The sequence below is a fragment of the Lutra lutra genome, chromosome 13 (assembly GCF_902655055.1).
Source record: "Lutra lutra chromosome 13, mLutLut1.2, whole genome shotgun sequence".
NCBI classification, from domain to species: Eukaryota; Metazoa; Chordata; class Mammalia; order Carnivora; family Mustelidae; genus Lutra; species Lutra lutra.
In genome coordinates this window covers 47,465,401-47,491,303 of record NC_062290.1, presented here as the reverse complement: position 1 = coordinate 47,491,303, position 25,903 = coordinate 47,465,401, and the positions used below count along the sequence as shown (strand labels likewise).

The 25,903-nt window shown below is 42.2% G+C and overlaps 2 protein-coding genes across 2 annotated transcripts in view; both read right to left on the bottom strand.

Annotated features, from left to right (window-relative positions):
• Nucleotides 1–12,544: 12,544 nt before the first annotated feature.
• On the bottom strand, nucleotides 12,545–13,108 carry LOC125083074 (interferon alpha-1/2-like). Its single transcript, XM_047698981.1, has one exon. The coding sequence runs from the start codon at nucleotides 13,106–13,108 to the stop codon at nucleotides 12,545–12,547; it is 564 nt and encodes a 187-aa protein (XP_047554937.1).
• Nucleotides 13,109–17,298: 4,190 nt separating this feature from the next.
• The window catches only part of LOC125083069 (interferon alpha-1/2-like), a 234,628-nt gene continuing 226,023 nt past the window's right edge, over nucleotides 17,299–25,903 (bottom strand). Inside the window, exon 2 of the mRNA XM_047698978.1 lies at nucleotides 17,299–17,944. Coding sequence (XP_047554934.1) covers nucleotides 17,299–17,940 — 642 coding nt within the window. The 5' untranslated portion in view covers nucleotides 17,941–17,944. The remainder of the gene's footprint in view (nucleotides 17,945–25,903) is intronic.

The following is a 25,903-nucleotide window of genomic DNA, read 5'->3' as shown; positions in this document are numbered from 1 at the left end:
CTTTTGGATGTTTTTTAATTGCAACTTCCAAGAAAACTTAATAGCAGGAAGACACAGTATATATCGTAATATATTGTATTTTTGTCTGTGCTTTAAGATAAAGAAAAGTGTAACATTTATCCAATTCAGGGTCCAGAATGACTAAAAATTTTAAGCTAAGTGTTATATTTTAAAGCTATTGATGTTTAAGTATATAAGTAAATTTGATGAGTGACTTGTAATTTCTTACATGTATACAGTGTAGTATATGGAGTACTTATGAAAATTAACAGTTTATAAAAGGACATAATGATTTTGGTGTACCTGAACATTACAATCAATCTGGTTTGCTAAATGCAACTGAAAAGTGGAATTATTTACTTAACATCTGTTTTTCGTGTACGAAATTTGAATGTTGCCTCATATGACAAAATCATTTTTTAAAGATTTTTATTTATTTATTTGACAGAAAGATAGATACAGAGAGAGCACAAGTAGACAGAGCACCAGTCAGATAGTGAGGGAGAAGTAGGCTCCCACCAAGCAGGGAGCCTGAATCAAGGCTCCATCCCAGTACCCTGGGATCATGACCTGAGCTAAAAGTGGCCACCCAACTGACTGAGCCACCCAGGCACCACGACATCATCTTTAACTTCACCTGCTACTACATACTCTGGAAGGTATTGTCAAAGTATTTTTTCTGTTTAACACTAGATAACTACTGAGGTGTTGAATGAGTTTTGTAGAGCTAAATCATAAAATTTAATGTATTTGTGTTTTCATTTCCAAAGCCTGCATCACAACAGGCCTCAGACATCAGCAATGGCCACAAGACACCACTGGCAGCTCACGAGTAAGAAAGATCACCTGTCCAGGTAAGACTCTGAGACCCAGGAAATGATGGAGAGAAACTCCTCCAATCCTAAGGGATTCCTGTTATTCTGAGATTTGTCACACTGACCTTGAGGACAGTTTGTGTCCTCCAAGAATTCTGTGCCATTGTTCCTTATGTAATATCCACTAAAACCAGTGAACGACAATAAATAAAACGGTTTTGTTAGAGCGCTCCAAGGCATTACAAGTGCCCCTAGCAGGAAGCCTGGTTCCCTTCTGGGAAGAGGAGGTGTCAAGGTTCTAATTCCAGATGACTGGATTTTCCCAGCAACACCTCACTGACAAGGTAGTTATCACCTCTACTAAGCTCTTTCCTCTGGAGTGACTGAGTGTCCTCCACCCGGGCTCTCCTGGACCCACTCCTGAGGACAGGCTCACCATGTCCGGAGGACTCTAGATTCCGCTACTGTGCAGGGGGTGGTTTCCTTGTTAACAAAGCACTTACTGCCCCTAGATCCTTGCCCTTGTCTCTGGAGTCTTTGTATTGGGGACCCTCTCAGTGCTGACCTCCTTCTCTCCTGACCAGAAGAAGGTGTCAACTTCTCAGTGCTGAGGGTGAACATTTGTTTTCCCCAAGTAGAGGAAAGAATGATTATAATCCTTTCACCTTGAATAAGGGAATACATTTATTGTGCCATCACAGCTCTTAATTTTCCCGTTTTTCATTTTTTTTAAAGTAAGCTCCACACACAGGGTGGACCCTAACCTGGGGCTTGAACTCACAGTCTGACATCAAGACCTGAAGTTAGAGTAAGAATCAGATCCTCAACCAGTTGAGCCACCCAGGATCCCCCATGGTTCAAATTTTCCTGAAACTAGGGAACACTTGTTAGGTTCAAATTTCTAAGCTGAGCACAGGGGGAATTCACTGGGTCTCTCACCAGAAACTTCCATCAAACAAATTCATGACTTTCACTAGCTCATTCAGACTGTGTTTCCAGTAGGCAGCTTCGTCTGGCCACCTGTCTGGTGCTCAGAATTCAGGGGGGTGAGACTCAGGCTATGGTGTCAGGGACACACTTCCTTGTTGCCTTTCCTTATTCACGGTGTTGCATCTTCAACTTAAGTAACAACAACAAAGGGAATGTGAATAACTTAATATTTCCACATGCTTTACTGGACATACTCTGACTTGCTGGTCCTGATCATGTTCTATGTCATCGTGAGGATCACACAAAGGGAAGGAAGGGGAGGGCCAATGGGCTGCCCCAGGTTTCTCTTTCATTTTTAAGACATCAGTTTTTCTGTTTCTCATGTCAACTTTCCTTGAAAGCAAAACATGACAGCTATGTGTGGGGGAGGGGGGAGACTACTGTTCTGTCTGAACGTGACAAAAGTGAAAGAGTGGCCTGTCTGCTGAGAAAATGGCAGAGTGTACGTCAGCCAAATTTGATGCAGAAACACTGGGGATGAGCAGCTCTGGCAGACGGGGGTAATGAAGGCTGTCCTGAGTTATTGCAAGTCAGGAATGTGTCTGCCTCGGCCAGAGGATCCCACAAGATCAACTCTTGGGTCCCCATGAGGCCCTCAGCTCTACAAGAGGAGCCACCTCATTTTCCTTTTGTTCAATCCACACGTAGTCGTCTCTGAGGAGAGATGAGAGGAGTCACACCAACCAGCTCACAAGAGACTGGCAAGCAGGACTCAGCTGCTCACCTTCTCTGGAAGGAGACAGGATCCTCATCCTGCCTGAGAGCTCTACCTATCTGATAAGTCCACTCAGGCCCGGAAAAGGTTGCCTGAGAAATCCAATATGAAGACGAGGGGAACTGAAGGATCCTACATGATTCTGCTCTGCACCTGGATTAGAATAATGATGAGAATCTTTTAAGAATATAACATTAAAGGTGATTTCAGTCTAACCCTTCTGAGATCCTTGAAACCATTACGTCTGTTTTCTCAGTAACCCCATTTGGATTCCTCTTATTTATCCAGCTGTTTGGAGAGAAACAGAAACCCAGAGGGAGAATATTCAGATCAAACCAATATCCAAGGTGGAACACAAAGGAGTTGTGAGATAACTGCTTGTCTGGAAGCAGCTGTTAAGTGATGTGAAGAATAGAAATGGACAGAGGTTTTGAGACCCAGGAGAGGCCATGGCATGAATTCAGTCAGGTGGAGAGGGTGAGGGATCAAGGATTCTAGATTGCACTGTAGATGCCAAAGGCTTGTTGACTGTGATTGTGTATGGCAACAGGGGGTGTTGGAGGAGTCACTTTGGAACTTTGAAGTTCCAAAGACAAGTTAGCAGGATCCCTTTTATTTTATTTTATTTTTTTTTAAAGATTTTATTTATTTATTTGACAGAGAGAGATCACAAGTAGACAGAGAGAGAGAGAGAGAGAGAGAGAGAGAGAGGGAAGCAGGCTCCCTGCTGGACAGAGAGCCCGATGCGGGACTCGATCCCAGGACCCTGAGATCATGACCTGAGCCGAAGGCAGCGGCTTAACCCACTGAGCCACCCAGGTGCCCCAGGATCCCTTTTAAATACTCATGAGAGTGGGGAGGAGTCAAGATTGTGAAGTAGCGGGCTGAGTTGACATCAGGTAGCAGGAGATCAGCTAGGTAGTTTATCAAACCAATCCAAACACCTACCAATCCAACAGGAGATCGAAGAGAAGAAGAGCAGCAATTCTAGAAATAGAAAATCGACCACTTTCTGAAAGGTGGGACCTGCGGAGAAGTGAATCCAAAGCGATGGGAAGATAAACCTCATGGGTAGGGTCCAGCTCCCGGCAAGTGGTGAAGCAATGGAGCACAAAATCAGAATTTTTAAAAGTCTGTTCCACTGAGGGACATCACTCCAGAGGCTAAGCCAGGGTGAAGCCCATGCACGGACAGTGTGGCCTTATATCCTGAGGGGACACAGAAGGGTCGGGGGTGTTTGAGCATTGCAGAGCTCCCAGGTATTAGAGGGGGGAAGCCGGCTACAGAGACGGATCCCAAAAGTGAGCTCTCAACTCCGGCCTACCTTAAACTATGATCCATGGCTTAGGCAGGCCACTGCTCTGTGAGCAGGGACCCCATAAGATCCTGGAAGACACCCTCAGAAGAGAGCAGGGATCTGCTGGGTTTGGAGAGTCCAGGTGGGGCTGTGTGCCAGCGATGCTTGGTCACAGGCTGGGGGAGCTTGGAGTGTGGCCAGAGACCAGGGAGATGGGAGTGATTGAGTGCTTTTCTCCAAAGGCACGCTCTGGAGTGGGCCTCAAGCTCTCGGCTCCTCCAGGCCAGAGATTGGGAGGCCACCATTTTCATTCCATCCTACAGAACTCTATGGAAACCCTTCAGGGAACAAAAGCTCCCGACAGTGAACCCGAGTGAATTACTTAGCCCGGCCTCTGGTAAGGGCGGTGCAATTCCACCTCAGGCAAAGACACTTGAGAATCACTACAACAGGCCCCTCCCCCAGAAGATCAGCAAGAAATTCAGCCAAGACCAAGTTCACTTCCAAGGAGGACAGTGGAATTCCAGAGGAGGAGCAAGCAAAGCATGAATTTCATGACTTTCTCCCCATGTTCTTTAGTCTGGCAAAATTGATTAATTTTTTTTAATTTTATTTTTTTCTTAAGCTAAAATTTTTTTGACTTTTGCTCTTTCCTCCTTTAACATTTTTTAACTAGCCTATCTTAACAATACCTTTCATTAAAAAGATCTTTTTTGAACCTTCATTATTATACTCATATATTATCCTTCAGTGTATCTAACTTTATTTTTTGTATACACATAGGGTTTTTTCTTCTAAAAAATTTTGGGATACAAATTCTTCTAATAGGTCAAAATGTACCCTAAATCTACACAGGTCTTTGTTCTAGTTTCCAGCCTGAGCAAATTCTCTCCACTTATCTTATCAACTCCTTTTTTAGAAATTTTTAAAAAAGCGTCCATCTTTATAGTCCTATTGCATCCCTTCATTGTGTTTACCCTCTGTGTGTGTGTGTGTGTGTGTGTGTGTTTCATTCTTTAAAATTTTGGGAGATAGTTTATTTTAAGAGCCCAAAATACTCCCAAAATTAAGTGTGTGACTCTGTTCTAGTCACCAATCCAATATATATATTTTCTTTTTTATATTTTTTTCTTTATTTAATTTTTTCCCCTGAACTCCTATTTTCCCTGTATCTTCCCCCCATGATTTGGGGTCTCTTCTGATTTGGTTAGAGCACATTTTCCTGGGGTCCTAGCTACCCTTTTTGTATTTTATTCACTCCTTCATATATTCTTATCTGGATAAAATGACAAGGTGGAAAAATGCACTACAAAAAAAAAAAGAACAAGAGGCAGTACCAAAGACTAGGGACCTAATCAATATGGACTTTGGTAATATCTCAGATCTAGAGTTCAGAATGATGTTCCTCAAGGTGCTAGCTGGGCCCAAAAAAGGCATGGAAGATATTAGAGAAACCCTGTCTGGAGAAATAAAAGCCCTTTCTGGAGAAATAAAAGAACTAAAATCTAACCAAGTTGAAATAAAAAAAGCTATTAATGAGGTACAATCAAAACTAGAGGCTCTTACTGCTAGGATAAATGAGACAGAATAGAGAATTAGTGATATAGAAGACCAGATGACACAGAATAAAGAAGCTGAGCAAACGAGAGACAAACAACGACTGGACCACAGGGGAGAATTCAAGAGATAAGTGATACCATAAGACAAAAAAACATTAGAGTAATTGGGATTCCAGAAGAAGAGGAGAGAGAGAGGGGAGCAGAAGGTATATTGGAATTATTGTAGAGAATTTCCCTAATATGGCAAAGGGATAAGCATCAAAATCCAGGAGGCACAGAGAAGCCCCCTCAAAATCAATAAGAATAGGTCCACACCCCGTCACCTAATAGTAAAATTTACAAGTCTTAGCGACAAAGAGAAAATCCTGAAAGCAGCCTAGGACAAGAAATCTGTAACTACAATGGTAAAAATATTAGATTGGCAACAGACTTATCCACAGAGACGTGGCAGACCATAAAGAACTGGTGTGATATATTCAGAGCACTCAATGAGAATAACATGCAGCCAAGAATACTATATCCAGCAAGGCTATCATTGAAAATAGAAGGAGAGATAAAAAGCTTCCAGGACAAACAAAAACGAAAACAATTTGTAAATATCAAACTAGCTCTATAGGAAATATTGAAAGGGGTCCTCTAAGCAAAGAGAGAGCCCAAAAGTAGTAGACCAGAAAGGAACAGAGACAATATACGGTAAGAGTCACCTTACATGCAATACAATGGCACTAAATTCATATCTCTCAATAGTTACCCTGAATGTACATGGGCTAAAAACCCCAAGTAAAAGACACAGGGTATCAGAATGGATAAAACAACAAAACCCATCAATATGCTGCCTACAAGAAACTCTTTTTAGACCTGAAGACATCTCCAGATTTAAAAAGGGGGTGGAAACAATTTACCATGTTAATGGACATCAAAAGAAAGCTGGGGTGACAATCCTTACATCAGATCAATTAGATTTCAAGCCAAAGACTATAATAAGAGATTAGGAAGGACACTATATCATACTCAAAGGGTTTTTCCAACAAGAAGATCTAACAATTGTAAGTATCTGTGCCCTTAACATGGGAGCAGCTAATTATAAAAATCAATTAATAACAAAATCAAAGAAACACATCACAAGAATACAATAATAGTAGGGGACTTAACACTCCCCTCATGAAATGGACAGATCATCCAAGCAAAAGATCCACAAGGAAATAAAGGCCTTGAGTGACACACTGGACCAGAGGGACATCACAGATATATTCAGAACACTCCATCCCAAAGAACAGAAAACACATTCTTCTCCAGTGCACCTGGAACATTCTGCAGAATAGATCACATCCTGGGTCCTAAATCAGGTCTCAACACGTATCAAAAGATTGGGATCATTCCCTGCATACTTTCACACCACAATGCTCTGAAGCTAGAACTCCATCACAAGACGAAATTTGGAAAGAACCCAAATACCTGGAGATGAAACAGCATCCTTCTAAACAATGAATGGGTCAACCAGGAAATTAAAGAAGAATTGAAAAAATTCATGGAAACAAATGATAATGAAAATACAACGGTTCAAAATCTGTGGGACACAGCAAAGCCAGTCCTGAGAGGAAAATATATAGTGATACAAGCATTTCTCAAGAAACAAGAAAGGTTTCACATACACGACCTGACCCTACACCTAAAGGACCTGGAGAAAGAACAACAAGGAAAGCCTAAACCCAGCAGGAGAAGAGAAATAATAAAGATCAGAGCAAAAATCAATGAAATAGAAACCAAAAAAACAATAGAACAAATCAACGAAACTAGGAGCTGGTTCTTTGAAAGAATGAATAAGATTGATAAACCCCTGGACCAGACTTATCAAAAAGAAAAGAGAAAGGACCCAAATAAATAAAAGAATGAATGAAAGAGGAGAGATCACAACCAACATGAAAGAAATACAAACAATTATAAGTACATATTATGAGCAACTATACAGCAGCAAATTTGACAATCTGGAAGAAATGGATGCATTCCTAGAGACATATAAACTACCACAACTGAACCAGGAAAAAAGAGAAAACCTGAAGAGACCCATAACCACAGTACGGAGATTGAAGCAGTCACCAAAAAATCTCCAAACAAACAAGAGCCCAGGGCCAGACGGCTTCCCAGGGGAATTCTAGAAAGAGTTAAAGAAAATTAATACCTATTCCCCTGAAATTGTTCCAAAAAATAGAAATGGAGGGAAAACTTCCAAACTCATTTCATGAGGCCGGCATCACCTTGATCCCAAAACCAGACAAGGATCCCATCAAAAAAGACAATTACAGACCAATATTCTTGATGAACACAGATGCGAAAATTCTCATCAAAATACTAGCCAATAGGATCCAACAATACATTAAAAGGATGATTTACCATGACCAAGTGGGATTTATTCCTGGGCTGCAAGGTTGGTTCAACATCCACAAATCAATGTGATACAATACGTTATGTGATACAATACATTAATAAAAGAAAGAACAAGAACCATATGATATTCTCAATAGATGCTGAAAAAGCATTTGACAAAGTACAGCATCCTTTCCTGTTCAAAATTCTTCAAAGTGTAGGGATAGAGGGTACATACCTCAATATCATCAAAGCTATCTATGAAAAACCCACTACAAATATCACTCGCAGTGGAGAAAAACTGAGTTCTTCCACTAAGGTCAGGGAACACGGCAGGGATGTCCATTACCACCACTGCTATTGAACATAGTACTAGAAGTCCTAGCCTCAGCAATCAGGCAACAAAAAGAAATTAAAGGCATCCAAATTGGCAAAGAAGAAGTCAAACTATCACTCTTTGCAGATGATATGATACTATATGTGGAAAACCCAAAAGACACCAGTCCAAATCTGCTAGAATTTGTATAGGAATTCAGTAAAGTGTCAGGATATAAAATCAATGCACAGAAATCACTTGCATTTCTTTACACCGAAACAAGACAGAAGAAAGAGAAATTAAGGAATCAATCCCATTTACAATTGCACCCAAAAACATAAGATACCTAGGAATATACTTAACCAAAGAGGCAAAGAATTCATATTGAATACTATAAAGTACTCATGAAGGAAATTGAGGAAGACACAAGGAAATGGAAAAATGTTCCACGCTCATGGATCAGAAGAACAAATATTGTGAAAATGTCTACGCTACCTAAAACAATCTACACATTTGTTGCAATCCCTACCAAAAGCCCATCCATTTTTTTCAAAGAAATGGAACAAAGAATCCTACAATTTATATGGAACCAGAAAAGACCTCGAATAGCCAAGAGGAATACTGAAAAAGAAAGCCAAAGTTGATGGCATCACAATTACAGACTTCAAGACATTACAGACTTAATAAGACATTAGATTTTTCTGCCAATGAGATAGGTGTTTGCAGCTGGCACTACATTGACCCTCCTTCTTGGAACACATTGCAGGCAGCTGTCCTGTCAGGGTCACCCATGGTGGGGACGCTACCATGGGCCACATCCGCCTAGAAGAACTCTGTGCTCCCAGCGTCCACTTGAAGCTTCTCAGTCTGGGGAAGGACACAGAGAGACAGTTGACTCGATGCTGCCCTACTGTCCTACTATTCCATGTCCTGAGGATAAGTCACTAAACCAGTGGACAGTTTCCCATTTCCATTCTCCTTCCAGGTTCCCACACTGCTGCTGACTTTCAACACTTTTATATTTCCAGATGTCAGCTGTGGTTTTCTGAGCAAGGGAATGTCCTACTCCTGGTGTAATGAGAACTTAGGGAGTGCTCCAACACAGGCATAGTTGAGCTCCGGGATTCTTTGCACAGGGGCCCTGGAATTAGCGTGTTTCTGTGTGGGACCGGACATTTGGGGGCCTTGAGCTCCACAGCACAGCAGTCAGCTTACAGGGAGGGTGAGGGAGGGCAAGTGTGCACTGTGCTTCCTGAAGCTGCCAAACCTTGGCTGCTTGTGGCCAATAGTGCAGGGTGATGTCTCCCAGCCTGACCCTGGACACCCAACCCTGAGCTCTGCCTCCTCTACATCGCCTGCCAGGTTGACCAGAATTGCCTGGGGATGGAAAGTTGGTTGGGGTTGGGGAGCTGGCTGGCTCAGTCCTTTAAGCATCTGCCTTGAGCTCAGGTCATCATCTCATGGTCCTAGGGAATGTAGGTCCCGAGTCATACATTGCGCTACCTGCTCAGTGGGGTGTGTGCTGCTCCATCTGACCTTCCCCTCTCATGCTCTGCCTCTCTGCCTCTCTCAAATAAAGAAGTAAAAATCTTGAAAAAAATGTTGGTGGGGGTGCTCACTCCCCTTGCCCCAGCATTTGGCCTTTGCTGCTTGGTACTCTAACACTTTCCAGTATTTAATAATCAAGAACATTGGGATTGAAACCGACTATGGCTATAGGGATTTTCAGGGCAAGACATACTCTTTGTCATAGACAGAGTAAGGAAATGGGTTTATGACAGCATTAGAATCTTTGGATGTCCATAAGTAGGCTTCTTGTAGCTGGAAGGGACATCCTCAGGAAGAGGTCCCATTTTGGTCGCCACCCTTGTCACATTTGGCCACCAGGGGGCGATCACCCCAGACGGAGCTTCACTAGGCCACCCTTCAACCTGATCCTGCTTTCTGTTTCCTTTCAGCCACAGCTGCTGTTCCATCACATCGGATGGAAATCCGAGCAAAGCCTCTCTAGCAGGTGGTTCGGCAAAACCTAGAGATTTCATTGCATTTTTGCCTTCTACTTGCTTTCTTCTGCTGCTCCTTTGGAAAACCTTTAAGGTGAGATGACAGCAGAACAGAAAGCTGTTGTGTGAAAAGGCTGAGAGGTCAAGAGAATGAATGCCAAGGGGGCTGTGGGGACTTCTTGCCTTGGTGAGCAAGCTAATGGTTAGACAGGGGAATGTGCTCTGGAATGAGGGTTGGGGAGGGTAGAGGGAAGGGTGGGTGCCAGAAGGTGAAGGAAATAGCATGTTCTTCTGCACTTCCAACTAGATGTTTATTCTCGACTCTCAGATGTTCGTAGAAGCTACTGGCGAAAAACAAAAACCCTTCTTGGCAATGGGGGATGAATGGGTCAGCCTTTCCTAGAATTCACAACAGAATTCCAGTTTGGGAGGCTGCCTCCTTTGCAAGTCAGGTACTGAAGTGTAGGCCACACTGTTCCCAAGAATTTTGGAGGAGGAGACAAACAATATTCTCAAATATACCCATCAGAATTAAGATAAGACAATTTCTAACATATTTAAGACATTCCCTATGGAAGATGCACTGTGAGGTGCCTTTCAGTGCATGATTTCAGTGAATATTCACGCTATTCTGTCATAATTGTTAAATCTGTTTGTACTCCTGAATTACGCACAACTCACTGTTGCTCCATGGATTTCCATGATTCATGTATTTTCAGCTGATTTGCCCAATGATTTCTCATTGCTGTAAATATGAGGAGAGAGAATACCTGACCCAGCTTCCCACCCTCATTTTTGAAGAAAGTCTGTCAGTCCTTATGTGCATGAGAATCTTGTCATGTGGATATCCACCAAGCATTGTGGTATTCCAAAAATGAGGAAATACTAGCAGCGAGCAACAGAGAAGAATTCTTACCACATCAAACTCTCTAGAAAAAGCAGTGGGATATTATGCCACTTTAGTAAACAGGGTCACAAGGAGGGGTTAAGGAACCTAATTAATGATGCCAAATAATTCCAGGAATCATGATCTTTTCCGTGGTAATAGATAATTTGATGAAGGATTGAATGACTTATCCATTCCTGCCAAGTGAATTCTTAAAGCCAAGCAGCTCACTGATGTACAAGGAAGTAAGAACCTAGACAGGATAAACCACTGTCTGTAGTTCAGTCATGATGAAAAATAAATATAACATTAAACACATTAACATGATTTGCAGAACATCGATTCCAAGAAATCACTCGGGGAAAAAGAAATGACATAAAAGGGCAAACTATGCCCAGAATAATGAACCCCATTATTCCCAGATCCCATGCAATATTCTTCTCCAAGTCAGACACACTGACTTCTCTTATTCATGCTCCCACCCGCTCCAGGGTGGTCTCTGCTTATGCATTCCACCAAACGGACTCTCAGGAAGGTCAGCAAATGCATCTGTGTTTCTGACATCGCAGGCAGTTTCAATCCACATCTTCCAGGAATCCACTGATGGTCTTCGAAGCACATTTACTTCCTTAAAGACACTCACCAGCATCCTCTCTTATCCCTGTGCTGTATGGCCAAGAGTCCACCATTTCCTTTGTGGCAATTCTCTCCCCTCCCTTCAATGGTTGAAGAGCCTCAGAATCAAGTTTATGTCTGTTTCTCACACGACACCGTCTCCCTGCATGACCACCTCTGTTTCTGGCTTTGCCTGCTAGATGTGGACCTCAGCCATGGCGTTTCTTGTCAAATGCCAGCTCACCTCCCCCTCACACTGGACATACGTGCCTCCATGTCTGCCAGTGACCTGTCGAGGGGTCCACAGATTTTCTGTTTACTTCCTGTGTGCTTAAACCTCTTCATTTTAGCCAAAGATGAGAGAAGTCACTTCCTTTCCTTCTTTAGAACACTAGGTAGGAGGATTGTTTTTAGATTCCTATCCCTACAGCAACCACATTTATATATCCCTACAACCAAAGATGTAGACATCAGGATCTGTATTTATTATGTCCTATAGCCTAAGGTCAACATGCAAGTTGTCTTAGAGAAAGTCATTTGTCATTTCCAATGTTAATGCAGTATGATGGTAAATGCATTCTGTTGTCCAATTTCCAATGAAGTTACACAATCAGACCTGGTGTTCCTCTTTGAAAACCCTTTTGTCCTTAAAGTTCCATAAAGAAGAAAATGATATACTGATTACATATTATAAATATATTTTATTATATTCTGCTATGTAAAGGTACACATAATATTATATGAAAAACCTGAATCTTACAAATATTTACATAAATAAATATTTGGATAGATAAATAGACACAAGGAAGGTCATCTGTAAGCAACTACTGCTTGTAGAATTGACATGTTCTGAAAATACTTCACAAATTGAAGACATGTGTTCATGTCTTCATGACAGCAGAAATGAGGGTCTCCGACATGGAAGAACTCCGGAATGTGTGATGTTATCAGTCAGAGGGAATCATTGCCATGTTGAAAGGTGTCTCACTTCTTTCTCCTTAATCTTTCTTGCAAGGCTGTTGATGCATACAAGGGTTTCATGATCTCTGCTCGGACCATCTCCCAGGCACAAGGGCTGTATTGCTTCTCTTGTAGATAGAGGGAGATTCTCTGGAAGTAGTTCCTCAGGATGGAGTCCCCATTCACGAGGGGCATCTCTCCTACTCCCGCCTCCTGCAGGGGACAGGCTTCCAGGTGGCCCAGCTGCTCAGAAAGTCCCGAGCACAATTCCTCCAGGAGGGTCGTGTTCCAAGGAGCAGGTGAGGCCTCTTTGCAGAAGAGGTGGAAGGTCTTCTGGTTCGTCACATGGATGACAGAGAGGGCTTGAGCCTTCTGCAGCTGCTTGCTGTCAAACACCTCCTGGGGGAAGCCAAAGTCGTTTGTGTAGTTGTCACAGGAGCTAGCAGACAGTCTCTTCATTTGTTGCAGGAGAATCAAGGCCCTCCAGTGCAGCAGGCCATGTTCCTGAGGCAGGTCACATCCCAGAGAGCCAAGGGAGTGGCAGCTGAGCACCACCAGGGCCACCAAGAAGGAGCATGGCAGGGCCATTGGGGATCCTACAGATGGGGTGGGGTGGGCACGTCTGGGACCGGTGGCTCTAGGTTCTCTGAACATCTTCTCTTGTGCATGTGGCTTAAGTAGTGGACATAGGAGTTTTCAATTTCTGAACGTTTCCCTTACTTTCTACTTCTCTTTTTGCTTTCCTTTCTACACTTTGGCCTGGGTTGTAGAGCATGGGTTTCTCAACCGTTTCTTTTTCCTATTGCTGTCTCCTGATACTGTCTTTTGAATATTTACGAAATTGAACCTTCCAACAAAACGTGGTAACACAGATCTACATTATATACAGTTATGTATGTATAGCTCTGCTTTATAGATTAAAAAAAGACAGAGATCATTTTACTCCGTTTATTTAATTCAGGATTAAGATTGACTAAATATTTCAACTGAAAGCTATATTTTAAAGCTATTTATCCATTATTGGATATCTAATTATGATGACTGACGTCTACATTTTCTGACTTAAATGGAAATATAAAAGTACAATGCAAATTAAGTATTTCTAGCAGGACATAATAATATCGGTGTCCCTAGATACTGAGAATTATTCTAAATTGCTAACAGCCAATTATTTATTCAATTATTATTGGATGTTTGTTTTTAGTTTACTGTATTTTAGTATGGCTTCAATGAGAAAATGATTTTTAACTTCACTTTCAGCTAGATACTCATCAAGTTATTCTCAAAATATTTTTTCTATTTAGTACCAGATAATATTCCTGATACAAGGAATTAGTTTTGAAGAATTAATTGATTATGTAGAATCTATTTGTATTTCATTTCCAAAGCCCACATCAAAACAAGGCTCACATACCAGCAATGTCCACAGAATGCCCATGGCATGTTAAAATAAAGCCTTGTTCCCAACCCTAACAACTACTTGTTACATTGTTGGAAGCAACTGGAACAAGTGTTCCCTCAGGTGGGGGGATGCTGTAATGGGGAGAGAACTTGTAGCTCCAGAGCAGGAAGGATGGAGAAAAACTCAGGACCTTCTGCTCACTGTAACTAGGAACCTATCTGCTATTTTTTAAAAAATGGCATTTTTGTTGAAGTTCATGGCTTATAACACTAGCAGAGTCTGTTCATTCCAGGAAAGTTTTTGTTTCTGTTTGTTTGTGTTAGTTTGCTTGCTCTGGAGGAGAATCTCCCACCAGGGGACAGACTTCTACATACAACACGAGCCCATGTGCACACCTGGTCACTGTCTCGCCCACCTTGCCCCCTCACTGGCAGCCTCCCCTGTAAAGACTGTGATGGGCCACAGAACAGCAGCCTCCAGCTCCCATCTAGTCTCTGCTCCTGCCACTGTAACATCACTGCAGTGGGGACATTCCCTCAGGTCAACAATAGTCACCAGGAGAAAAGAAAACAAGGCTGGGGCACCTGGGTGGCTCAGTGGGTTAAGCCTCTGCCTTCAGCTCAGGTCAAGATCTTAGGGTCCTGGGATCAGGCCCCGCGTCGGGTTCTCTGCTCATCGGGGAGCCTGCTCCCCACCCCCCTGCCTGCCTCTCTGCCTACTTGTGATCTCTCTCTCTCTGTCAAATAAATAAATAAAATCTAAAAAAAGAAAAGGAAAAAGAAAAAGAAAACAACAAGGCTTCTGCTAGGAGAGTTTCGAAAAAACCTGGAAATTTCAAACAACTTGTGTTTTTCTTTGTGGCTTTGTAATTGGAAGTAAAAGGGCCAGACAGAAACCACAAAGGAAAAGGAAGCAGCTGTGTGAATGGGCAGGAGAGGCTCCTGAGGAGGGAGGGTGGAGGGGGAGCTCACAGGAGGTTTCTACACTGAGGGAGGGGGAAACACTATGATTGGAGAGTGAAAGGATGGGATCTCAGTGGGCATGGAGAAAGGGGAAACGTGCTGTACCAGAATGTACAGAGTGAACATAGATACAGTGTATATGTATACATAATACATTATTGTGTAACTAATTACATTCAGTGGATAGGCCACTGTTCCCAATGGGTATTTTATTTTATTTTTTCACAATGATATTTTGGAAGATCAGTGCTTGCAATCTGTTATAGGGAAGAGGCTAAGAGAAGATCAATATTTAGGGAAAACATAAGATAATAGTCCCCATCTGTTAAACTCTCACTCAGTGGAAGATACTAGATGCTTTGAAATGGGCCACTTCATTATCACAACAGCTCTAGGAATATTTCCACCCCACTTTACATCTGGGGAAACTGAGCTACCGAGCATTCAACTGAGGTTTTCATGATCAAACAACGAGGTGGAAGCAGAATCCAGATGCAGGGCACAGTCCTGTAGCCCATGGGATAAATTCCTGCCAGAGGTTCCTCTTGGGAATTTCTGAATCTTCCCTTGTGCACACTTCCTGGAGATCATTCTTCCCTGGTTGCGACCCACCTGCACTGGCTGCCCCATCTCTGTGCCCTTGACAGGCTCCCCTCCTCCTTCTCATCCTTAAATATCAAAGGTTGTCTGAAGCTTTAGGGCATCTTCTCATTCCACTCTCACGTGAGACGGAAGGACTTTCAGTACCGTGCCTCGATTTCCAAATATGCAAGACACATTGAGATTTAATGTCTCCAGGACGTGCATTGTTGGAGAGTACAGACTCACCCCTGCATCTCCAGTGGGTAGTCTGCTGTCCCCTCTTCCTGACTTCCCTCCTTCAGTCTCCTGGTCACAGATCCCCTTGGCCTCTAGCACTGTGGAGAGGTAGCCTCAGACTATTCTAGAGTGATTGCTTTCCCCCTCCCTCTGCTGGCAAAGCCAGCAGATTTCCCTCTGTTCTTCACAGGGGCAGCCTAGCAGAGATTCCAAAGGTACAACTCACAAACCTGTGGACTCCACCGACTAGGGAGGACTGGACGTTGTAACTGTCCAGTGGAAACACACAGAGCCAAATGTTTCAGTGTTGATCCAGAAACCAGAGGATCCTGCAATACATGAACATGTGAACAACTTCAGGCTAGCTCTGTCCTGAGGACGGAAGCCCTTAGGGACAGTCCTGTCACAGACACATTTTATCCACAATGCTGAGTAACTTAACTCAACACATTGTATGGCTGAAGCAGAAAGAGGAGTCCTTAGAAAGATGGAACTCATGGCTATGTGACTTAGTGTTGTAGGTCAAGAATATCATTTCCAGGTCCCTTTCTTGCTTTCTTCCTTTTTATCATTTCCCTTTCCTTATGTCTTTATTTGAATAAGAAGAGATGGGTCACCTGGTTTTGACTCAGACTCCTTCCAAGGTAGTCATTCTGTTTCTTCTGTCTCAGATGGAGACAGCGAGCACAAACAAGGGGAGTGTGAGAGGGAGAAGCAGACTCCCAGCTGAACAGGGAGCTCGACACAAGGCTTGGTTCCAGGACCCCGACATCATGACCTGAGCCAAAGGCAGACACTTAACCAACTGAGCCACTCGGGTGCCCCTGAACAATCCATTACATAAAGAATATTCACACTTGTGTGTCTACCATTGTGATGTAGAATGTATCTGATGCTTTTCCTTTTATTTCCTGACATGTCTGCTTCCTTTTCTACTTACAGAATTCATATTTTCCCTTCTTCGCACATTTCCCTTTAACATAACTGATATTACTTCACTATGATTTTTGTTCTGAGGTTATATTTTCTACAAAATCCAAGATACCGAAACATCATTGGACTTGTGAAGTCTGCCTTTCGCGTGAAGACAGCATGCAAAGTGACTTCCAGGAAATCAATGAGATTACTTCTAATGTGAAAACGAAATAACGAGTGAGAGAGAGGTACAGTCCGTTCTTTCATCAGGGTGTAATCAGACTTCTTTCCTGCTTCAATAAGAAACAATGGCAAGAAGTTTTCTAAAACGTTTAATTAACAAAAAATAAAGAATTAAATATGCGTAAAACATATACAATTCTCTTAACCACAAAGGGTAGGTACAACTAATATAATACAATAAAAAAATAACAAATCTTATAAATATTGAAATAAATAAATACCTAAAAAGGCAGATCAGCATGGTCATCTGAAAGTGACAGGTGTTTGTAACATTGAGTTCAAGTTGCCTAATACTCCTGAATACATGTGACAAATTGATTCAGTTCATGTCATGATGACAGCAGAAATGAGAGTCTTTGACACTACAGACACATGGGAGTGTGATATTATAATTCAGAGAGAACCATTTCCACGTTGAAAGGGGTGTCCCTTCCTGCTCACAATCTCTTATGCAAGGCTGTTGATGCATACAAGGGTTTCATGATCTTTGCTCGGACCATCTCCCAGGCACAAGGGCTGTATTGCTTCTCTTGCAAATAGAGGGAGATTCTCTGGAAGTAGTTCCTCAAGATGGAGTCCCCATTCACGAGGGGCGTCTCTCCCACCCCCGCCTCCTGCAGGGGACAGGCTTCTAGGTGGCCCAGCTGCTCAGAAAGTCCCGAGCACAATTCCCCCAGGAGGGTTGTGTTCCAAGGAGCAGGTGAGGCCTCTTTGCAGAAGAGGTGGAAGGTCTTCTGGTTCGTCACATGGATGACAGAGAGGGCTTGAGCCTTCTGCAGCTGCTTGCCATCAAACGCCTCCTGGGGGAAGCCAAAGTCGTTTGTGTAGTTGTCACAGGAGCTAGCAGACAGTCTCTTCATTTGTTGCAGGAGCATCAAGACCCTCCAGTGCCGCAGGCTGTGGTCCTGAGGCAGGTCACATCCCAGAGAGCCGAGGGAGTGGCAGGTGAGCACCATCAGGACCACCAAGAAGGAGCAGGACAGGGCCATGGGGGAACCTACAGATGCTGTTGGCCTCGCTGAGGTGGGCACGTCTGGGACTTGTGGCTCTAGCTTCTCTGAACATCTTCTCTTGTGCATGAGGCTTAAATAGGGGACAAAAGAGTTTTTCAATTTCTGAACGTTTCCCTTACTTTCTACTTCTCTTTTTGCTTTCCTTTCTACACTTTCTACTTGGGTTTGGAGCATGGATTTTTTCAACCATATTGTTTTCTTTAAGTATTATCCTTGCCTCCAGAATCTTTTTGGATGTTTTTAAATTGAAACTTCCAAGAAAACTTAATAGCAGGGAGACACAGTATATGTCATTATATATTGTATTTTTGTCTGTGCTTTAAGATAAAAAAAAAAAAAGAGTGTAACGTTTATCCAAATCAGGGTCCAGAATGACTAAAAATTTTAAGCTAATAGTTATATTTTAAAGCTATTGATGCTTATGTATATAAGTAAACTTGATGAGTGACTTATAATTTCTTTACATGTATACAGTGTAGTATATTGAGTACATATGCAAATTAACAATTTCTAAAAGGACATAATGATTTCGGTGTACCTGAACATTTCCAATCATTCCAGATTACTAAATGCAAGTGAAAACTGGAATTATTTACTTAACATGGGTTTTCAGTGTATGGAATTTGAATGTTACCTCATATGACAGAATCATTTTTTTATAATTTTTATTTATTTATTTGACAGAGAGATAGATACAGAGAGAGTACAAAGAGACAGAACACCAGGCAGACAATGAGGGAGAAGCAGGCTCCCAATGAGCAGGGAGCCTGATTCAAGGCTCCATCCCAGCACCCAGGGATCATGACCTGAGTGGAAAGCAGCTGTCCAACTGACTGAGGCACCCAAGCACCACGACAACGTCATCTTTATCTTCACCTGCTGCTACGTACTCTGGAAGGTATTGTCAAAAAGTTTTTTCTGTTTAACACTAGTTAACTACTGAGGTGTTGAATGAGTTTTGTAGAGCTAAATCATAAAATTTAATGTATTTGTGTTTTCATTTTCAAAGCCTGCATCACAACAGGCCTCAAACATCAGCAATGGCCACAAGACACCACTGGCAGCTCACGAGTAAGAAAGATCACCTGTCCAGGTAAGACTCTGAGACCCAGGAAATGATGGAGAGAAACTCCTCCAATCCTAAGGGATTCCTGTTATTCTGAGATTTGTCACACTGACCTTGCAGACAGTTTGTATCCTCCAAGAATTCTGTGCCATTGTTCCTTATGTAATATCCACTAAAACCAGTGAACGACAATAAATAAAACAGTTTTGTTAGAGCGCTCCAAGGCAAATGCCTCCAGTAGGAATCTTGGTTCCCTTCTGGGAAGAGGAGGTGTCAAGGTTCTAATTCCAGATGACTGGATTTTCTCAGCAGCACCTCACTGACTAGGTAGTTATCACCTCTACTAACCTCTTTCCTCTGCAGTGACTGAGTGTCCTGCTTTTGGGCTCTCTTGGTCTCATCCCTGAGGACAGGCTCACCATGTCCGGAGGACTCTAGATTCCCCTACTCTGCAGGGGCTGATTTCCTTGTTAGCAAAGCACTTAATGCCCCTGGATCCTTGCCCTTGCCTTTGCCCCTGGAGTGTTTGTGTCTGGGACCCTCTCAGTGCTCACCTCCTCCTCCCTCAGATGCTGAGGGTGTTCGATTGTGTTCTCCAAGTAGAGGAAAGACCGATTATAATCCTTTCACCTTGAATAAGAGAATACATTTATTGTACCACCACAGTGCTTAATTTTCTGGTTTTTCATTTTTTTTTAAGTAAGCTCCAGACACAGGGTGGACCCTAACATGGGGCTTGAACTCACATTCTGACATCAAGATCTGAAGTTAGAGTAAGTAAGAGTAAGTAAGTTAGAGTAAGTAAGTTAGAGGCATATCTTCAACCAACTGAGCCACCCAGGATCCCCCATGGTTCATTTTTTTCTGAAACTTGACAACACTTGTACATCCAATATTTCTGAGCTGAGCATAAGGGATTCACTGACTGGGTCTCTCAGGAGAAACTTCCAGCACAGCAACTAATGACTTTCACCAGCTCATTCAGACTGTGTGTTTCCAGTAGGCAGCTTCGTCTGGCCATCTGTCTGGTGCTCAGAATGCAGGGGGGTGAGTCCCAGGCGATGGTGTCAGGGACAAACTTCCTTGTTGCCTTTGCTTATTCATGGTGTTGCATTTTCTCCTTAAGTAACAACAACAAAGAGAATTTGAGTTACTTAATATTCCCACTTGCTTTACAGGACATACTCTGACTTGCGGGTTCTGATCATGTTCTACCTCATTGTGAGGATCACACAGATGGAAGGAAGAGAAAGACCAAGGGGCTGCCCATTTTCTCTTCATTTTTAAGACATCAGTTTTTCTGTTTCTCATGTCAGCTTTCTTCGAAAGCAAAACATGTCAGCAGCTGTGTGTGTGGGGGGGAGACAACTGTTATGTCTGAACATCATGGAAGTGTAAGAGTGGCCTGTCTGTTGAGAAAATGACAGAGTGTATGACAGACAGATTTCATGCAGCAACATTGGAGATGAGCAGCTCCAGCAGATGGGGGAAATGAAGGCTGTACTGAGTTATTGCAAGTTAAGAGTATGGCTGGCTCAGCTCGAGGATCCCAGAAGACCAACTCTTGGATCCCCATGAGGCTCTCAGTTTACAAGATGAGCCACCTCATTTTCCTTTCTTTCAATCCACATGTGCTCAACTCTAAGGAGAGATGAGAGGAGTCACACCAACCAGCTCACAAGAGACTGGTGACCAGGACTCAGCTGCTCATTCTGGAAGGAGACAGGATCCTCTCCCTGCCTGAGAGCTCTACCTACCTGATAAGTCCACTCAGTCCCAAAAAAGATTGCCTGAGAAATCCATGATTAAGACAAGGGGAAGTGAAGGATCCTACATGATTCTGCTTTACACCTGGATTAGAATAATGATGAGCATCTTTAAGATGATAACACTAAAGCGGATTGCAGTCTAACCCTTCGGAGATCCTTGAAACCATTACCTCTGACTTCTCAGAAACCCCATTTGGATTCCGTTTATTTATGAAGGTGTTTGGAGAGAAACAGAAACCAGAGGGAGAATTATTCAGATGAACCAATATCCAAGGTGGAACACAAAGGGGTTGTGAGATAATGGCTAGTCTGGAAGCAGCTGTTAAAAGATGTGAGGAATAGAAATGGACAGAGGATTTGAGACCCAGGAGAGGCCATGGCATGAAATCAGTCAGGTGGAGAGAGTGAGGGATCAAGGATTCTAGATCGCACTATAGACGCCAAAGGCTTGTTGTCTGTGACTGTGTGTGGCAACAGGGGGTGTGGGAGGAGTCAACTGCATGACGGACTTGAAGTTCCTGAGACAAGTTGGCAGGGTCCCTGTTAAATACTCATGAGAGTGGGGAGGAGTCAAGATGGCAGAGAAGTAACAGGCTGAGATGACATGAGGTAATAGGAGATCAGCTAGATAGTTTATCAAACCATTCCAAACACCTACATTCTAACAGAAGATCAAAGAGAAGAAGAGCAGTAATTCTAGAAACAGAAAATCGATCACTTTCTGAATGAAAGGACCTGCGGAGAAGTGAATCCAAAGAGACGGTAAGATAGTCTCCAGGGGGATGGTTTGGCTATCAGCAAGCAGCAGAGCAATGGAGCACAAAATCAGAACTTTTAAAAGTCTGTTCCACTGAGGGACATCGCTCCAGAGGATAAGCCGGGGTGAAGCCCACAGGGGGATAGCGTGGTTTCAGGTCCTGCGGTGTCACAGAAGGTTCAGGGATGTTTGAGAGTCACAGAGCTCCCAGGTATTAGAGCAGGGAAGCTGGTTACAGGAAATGAGCTGAGGATTGAGCTCTCAACTCAGAGTTACCTTAAGCAGTGATCCGTGGCATAGGCAGGCCCCTGCTCTGTGAGCAGGGACCCCACAAGATCCTGGGAGACCCTCCTGGAAGAGCGCAGGGATCTGCAGGGTTTGGAGACTCCAGGTGGGGCTGTGTGCCAGAGATGCTTGGTCACATTCTGGGGGAGCTCAGAGCGTGGCCAGAGGCCAGGGAGATGGGAGTAATTGAGCACTTTTCTCCAAGGGTGCACTGAGGAGTGGGGCCCTGAGCTCTCATCTCCTCCAGGCCAGAGATTGGGAGGCCACCATTTTCATGCCATCCTCCAGAACTCTATGGAAAGCGTTCAGGGAACAAAAGTTCCAAAGGGGAACCCAAGCGAATGACTTAGCCCGGCCCCTGGTAAGGGCGGTGCAATTCTGCCTCAGGCAAGGACACTTGAGAATCACTACAACAGGCCCCTCCCCCAGAAGATCAGCAAGAAATTCAGCCAAGACCAAGTTCACTTACCAAGGAGAACAGCGGAATTCCAGAGGAGGAGCAAGCAAAGCATGGAATTCATGGCTTTCTCCCCATGATTCTTTAGTCTTGTAAAGTTAATTAATTTTTTTAATTTTATTTTATTCTTAAGGTAAATTTTTTTAACCTTTACTCTTTCCTCTTTTAACTTTTTAAACTAGTTTATCTTAATAATACCTTTCATTTAAAAAGTCTTTTTTGAACCTTCATTATTATACTCATATGTTATCCTTCTTTGTATCTATCTTTATTTTTTCTATACACATAGGGATATTTCTTTGAAAAAATTTTGGGATACAACTTCTTCTAATAGGTCAAAATATACCCTAAATCTAGCACAGGTCTTTGTTCTAGTCTCCAGCCTGAACAAATTCTCTCCACTTTATCTTATCAACTCCTTTTTTAGAAATTTTTTTAAAAAATTTTCATCTTTAGAGTCATATTCCATCCCTTCATCGTGTTTACCCTTATTGTGTTTGTGTGTTTGTATTTTTTTCATTCTTTAAAATTTTGGGAGATAGTTTTTTTTGAGAGACCAAAATATTCCCAAAATTAACTGGGTGATTCTGTTCTAGTTGCCAATCTAATATATATATTTTCCTTTTTATATTTTTTTCTTTATTTAATTTTTTTCCTCTGAACTCTTTTTACCCGATTTCTTCCCCCCTTGGTTTGGGGTCTCTTCTGATTTCGTTAGAGCACTTTTTCCTGGGGTCCTTGCCACCCCTTTTGAATTTTATTCGCTCCTTCATATATTCCCTTCTGGATAACAGGACAAGGTGGAAAAATGCACCACATAAAACAAAAAACAAAAAACAGGAGGCATACCGAAGGCTAGGGACCTAATCAATGCGGACATTGGTAATATGTCAGATCTAGAGTTCAGAATGACGAACGTCAAGGTGCCAGCTGGCTTCAAAAAAGGCATAGAAGATATTAGAGAAACCCTGTCTGGAAAAATAAAAGCCCTTTCTGGAGAAATAAAAGAACTAAAATCTAACCAAGTTGAAATAAAAAAAGCTATTAATGAGGTGCAATCAAAAGTAGAGGTTCTTACTGGTAGGATAAATGAGGCAGAAGAGAGAATTAGTGATGGAGAAGACCAGATGACACAGAATAAAGAAGCTGAGCAAAATAGAGACAAACAATGACTGGACCATGAGGGGAGAATTCGAGAAATAAGTGATACCATAAGACAAAACAACATTAGAATAATTGGGACTCCAGAAGAAGAAGAAAGAGAGAGAGAGGGGAGCAAAAGGTATATTGGAGAGAATTATTGTGGAGAATTTCCTAATATGGCAAAGGGAACAAGCACCAAAATCCAGTAGGCATAGGGAACTTCCCTCAAAATCAATAAGAATAGGTCCACACCACATCACCTAATAATAAAATTTACAAGTCTTAGTGACAAACAGAAAATCCTAAAAGCAGCAAGGGACAGGAATTCTGTAATATACAATTGTAAAAATATTAGATTAGCAACAGACTTATCCACAGAGACCTGGCAGACCAGAAAGACCTGGTATGATACATTCAGAGCACTCAATGAGAATAACATGCAGCCAAGAATACTATATCCAGCGAGGCTATCATTGAAAATAGAAGGAGAGATAAAAAGCTTCCAGGACAAACAAAAACGAAAACAATTTCTAAACACCAAACCAGCTCTACAGGAAATATTGAGATGGGTCCTCTAAGCAAAGACAGAGCCGACAAGTAGTAGACCAGAAAGGAACAGAGACAATATACGGTAAGAGTCACCTTACAGGCAAAACAGTGGCACTAAATTCATATCTCTCAATAGTTACCCTGAATATACATGGGCTAAATGCCCGAAGCAAAAGACACAGAGTATCAGAATGGATAAAACAACAAAACCCATCAATATGCTGCCTATAAGAAACTCATTTGAGACCCAAAGACACCTCCAGATTTAAAGTGAGGGGGTGGAAAACAATTTACTACGCTAATGGACATCAAAAGAAAACTGGGGTGGAAATCCTTATACCAGATCAATTAGATTTCAAGCCAAAGACTATAAAAAGATGAGGAAGGACACTATATCACACTCAAAGGGTCTGTCCAACAAGGAGATTTAACAATTTTAAATATCTATGCCCCTAAGATGGGAGCAGCCAACTATATAAACCAATTAATAACAAAATCGAAGAAACATAGTGACAAGAATACAGTAATAGTAGGGGACATAACATCCCCCTAACTGAAATGGACAGATCGTCCAAGCAAATGATCAACAAGGAAATAAAGGTCTTGAGCGACACACTGGACAGAGGGACATAACAGATAGATTCAGAACATTCCATCCCAAAGCAACAGAATACACATTCTTCTCCAGTGCACCTGGAACATTCTCCAGAATAGATCGCATCCTGGGTCATAAATCAGGTCTCAACCAGTATCAAAAGATTGGGATCTTTCCCTGCATACTTTCACACCACAATGCTCTGAAGCTAGAACTCCATCACAAGACGAAATTTGGAAAGAACCCAAATACCTGGAGACTAAAGAGCATCCTTCTAAAGAATGAATGGGTCAACCAGGAAATTAAAGAAGAATTGAAAAAATTCATGGAAGTAAATGATAATGAAAACATAACGGTTCAAAATCTGTGGGACACAGCAAAGCCAGTCCAGCAGAAAATATATAATGATACAAGCCTTTCTCAAGAAACAAGAAAGGCCTCAAATACGCAACCTAACCCTACACCTAAAGGACCTGGAGAAAGAACAACAAGGAAAGCCTAAACCCAGCAGGAGAAGAGAAATAGTAAAGATCAGAGCATAAATCAATGAAATAGAAACAACAACAACAAAAAAACCCACAAAAAACAATAGAACAAATCAACAAAACTAGGAGCTGGTTCTTTAAAAGAATGAATAAGATTGATAAGCCCCTGGCCAGACGTATAAAAAAGAGAAGAGAAAGGACCCAAATAAATAAAATCATGAATTAAGAAGGAGAGATCACAACCAACATCAAAGAAATACAAACAATTATAAAAACATTTTATGAGCAACTATACACCAGCAAATCTGACAATCTGGAAGAAATGGATGCATTCCTAGAGACATATAAACTACCACAACTGAACCAGGAAGAAAAAGAAAACCAGAAGAGACCCATAACCAGTAAGGAGATTGAAGCAGTCATCAAAAATCTCCAAACAAACAGCTTCCCAGGGGAATTCTACCAAACAGTTAAAGAAGAATTAATTCCTATTCTCCTGGAACGGCTCCAAAATACAGAAGTGGGAGGAAAACTTCCAAACTCATTTTATGAGGCCAGCATTACCTTGATGCCAAAACCAGACAAAGACCCCACAAAAAAGGAAAATTAGAGATCATATCCCTGATGAGAATGGATGCAAAAATTCTCACCAAAATACTAGCCAGTAGGATCCAACAGTACATTAAAAGGATTATTCAGCACGAATGGGATTCCTGGGATTTATTCCTGGACTGCAAGGTTGGTTCAACATCCGCAAATAAGTCAATGGGATACAATACATTAATAAAAGAAAGAACAAGACCTGTAAGACACTCCCAATATATGCTGAAAAGGCATTTGACAAAGTATAGCATAATTTCTTGATCAAAACTCTTCACACTATAGGGAGAGAGGGTACATACTTCAATATCATCAAAGCCATT

Bases quoted from the DNA above. Each gene is read 5' to 3' on its own strand.
- LOC125083074 (XM_047698981.1), bottom strand. From the start codon at position 13,108: ATGGCCCTGCCATGCTCCTTCTTGGTGGCCCTGGTGGTGCTCAGCTGC.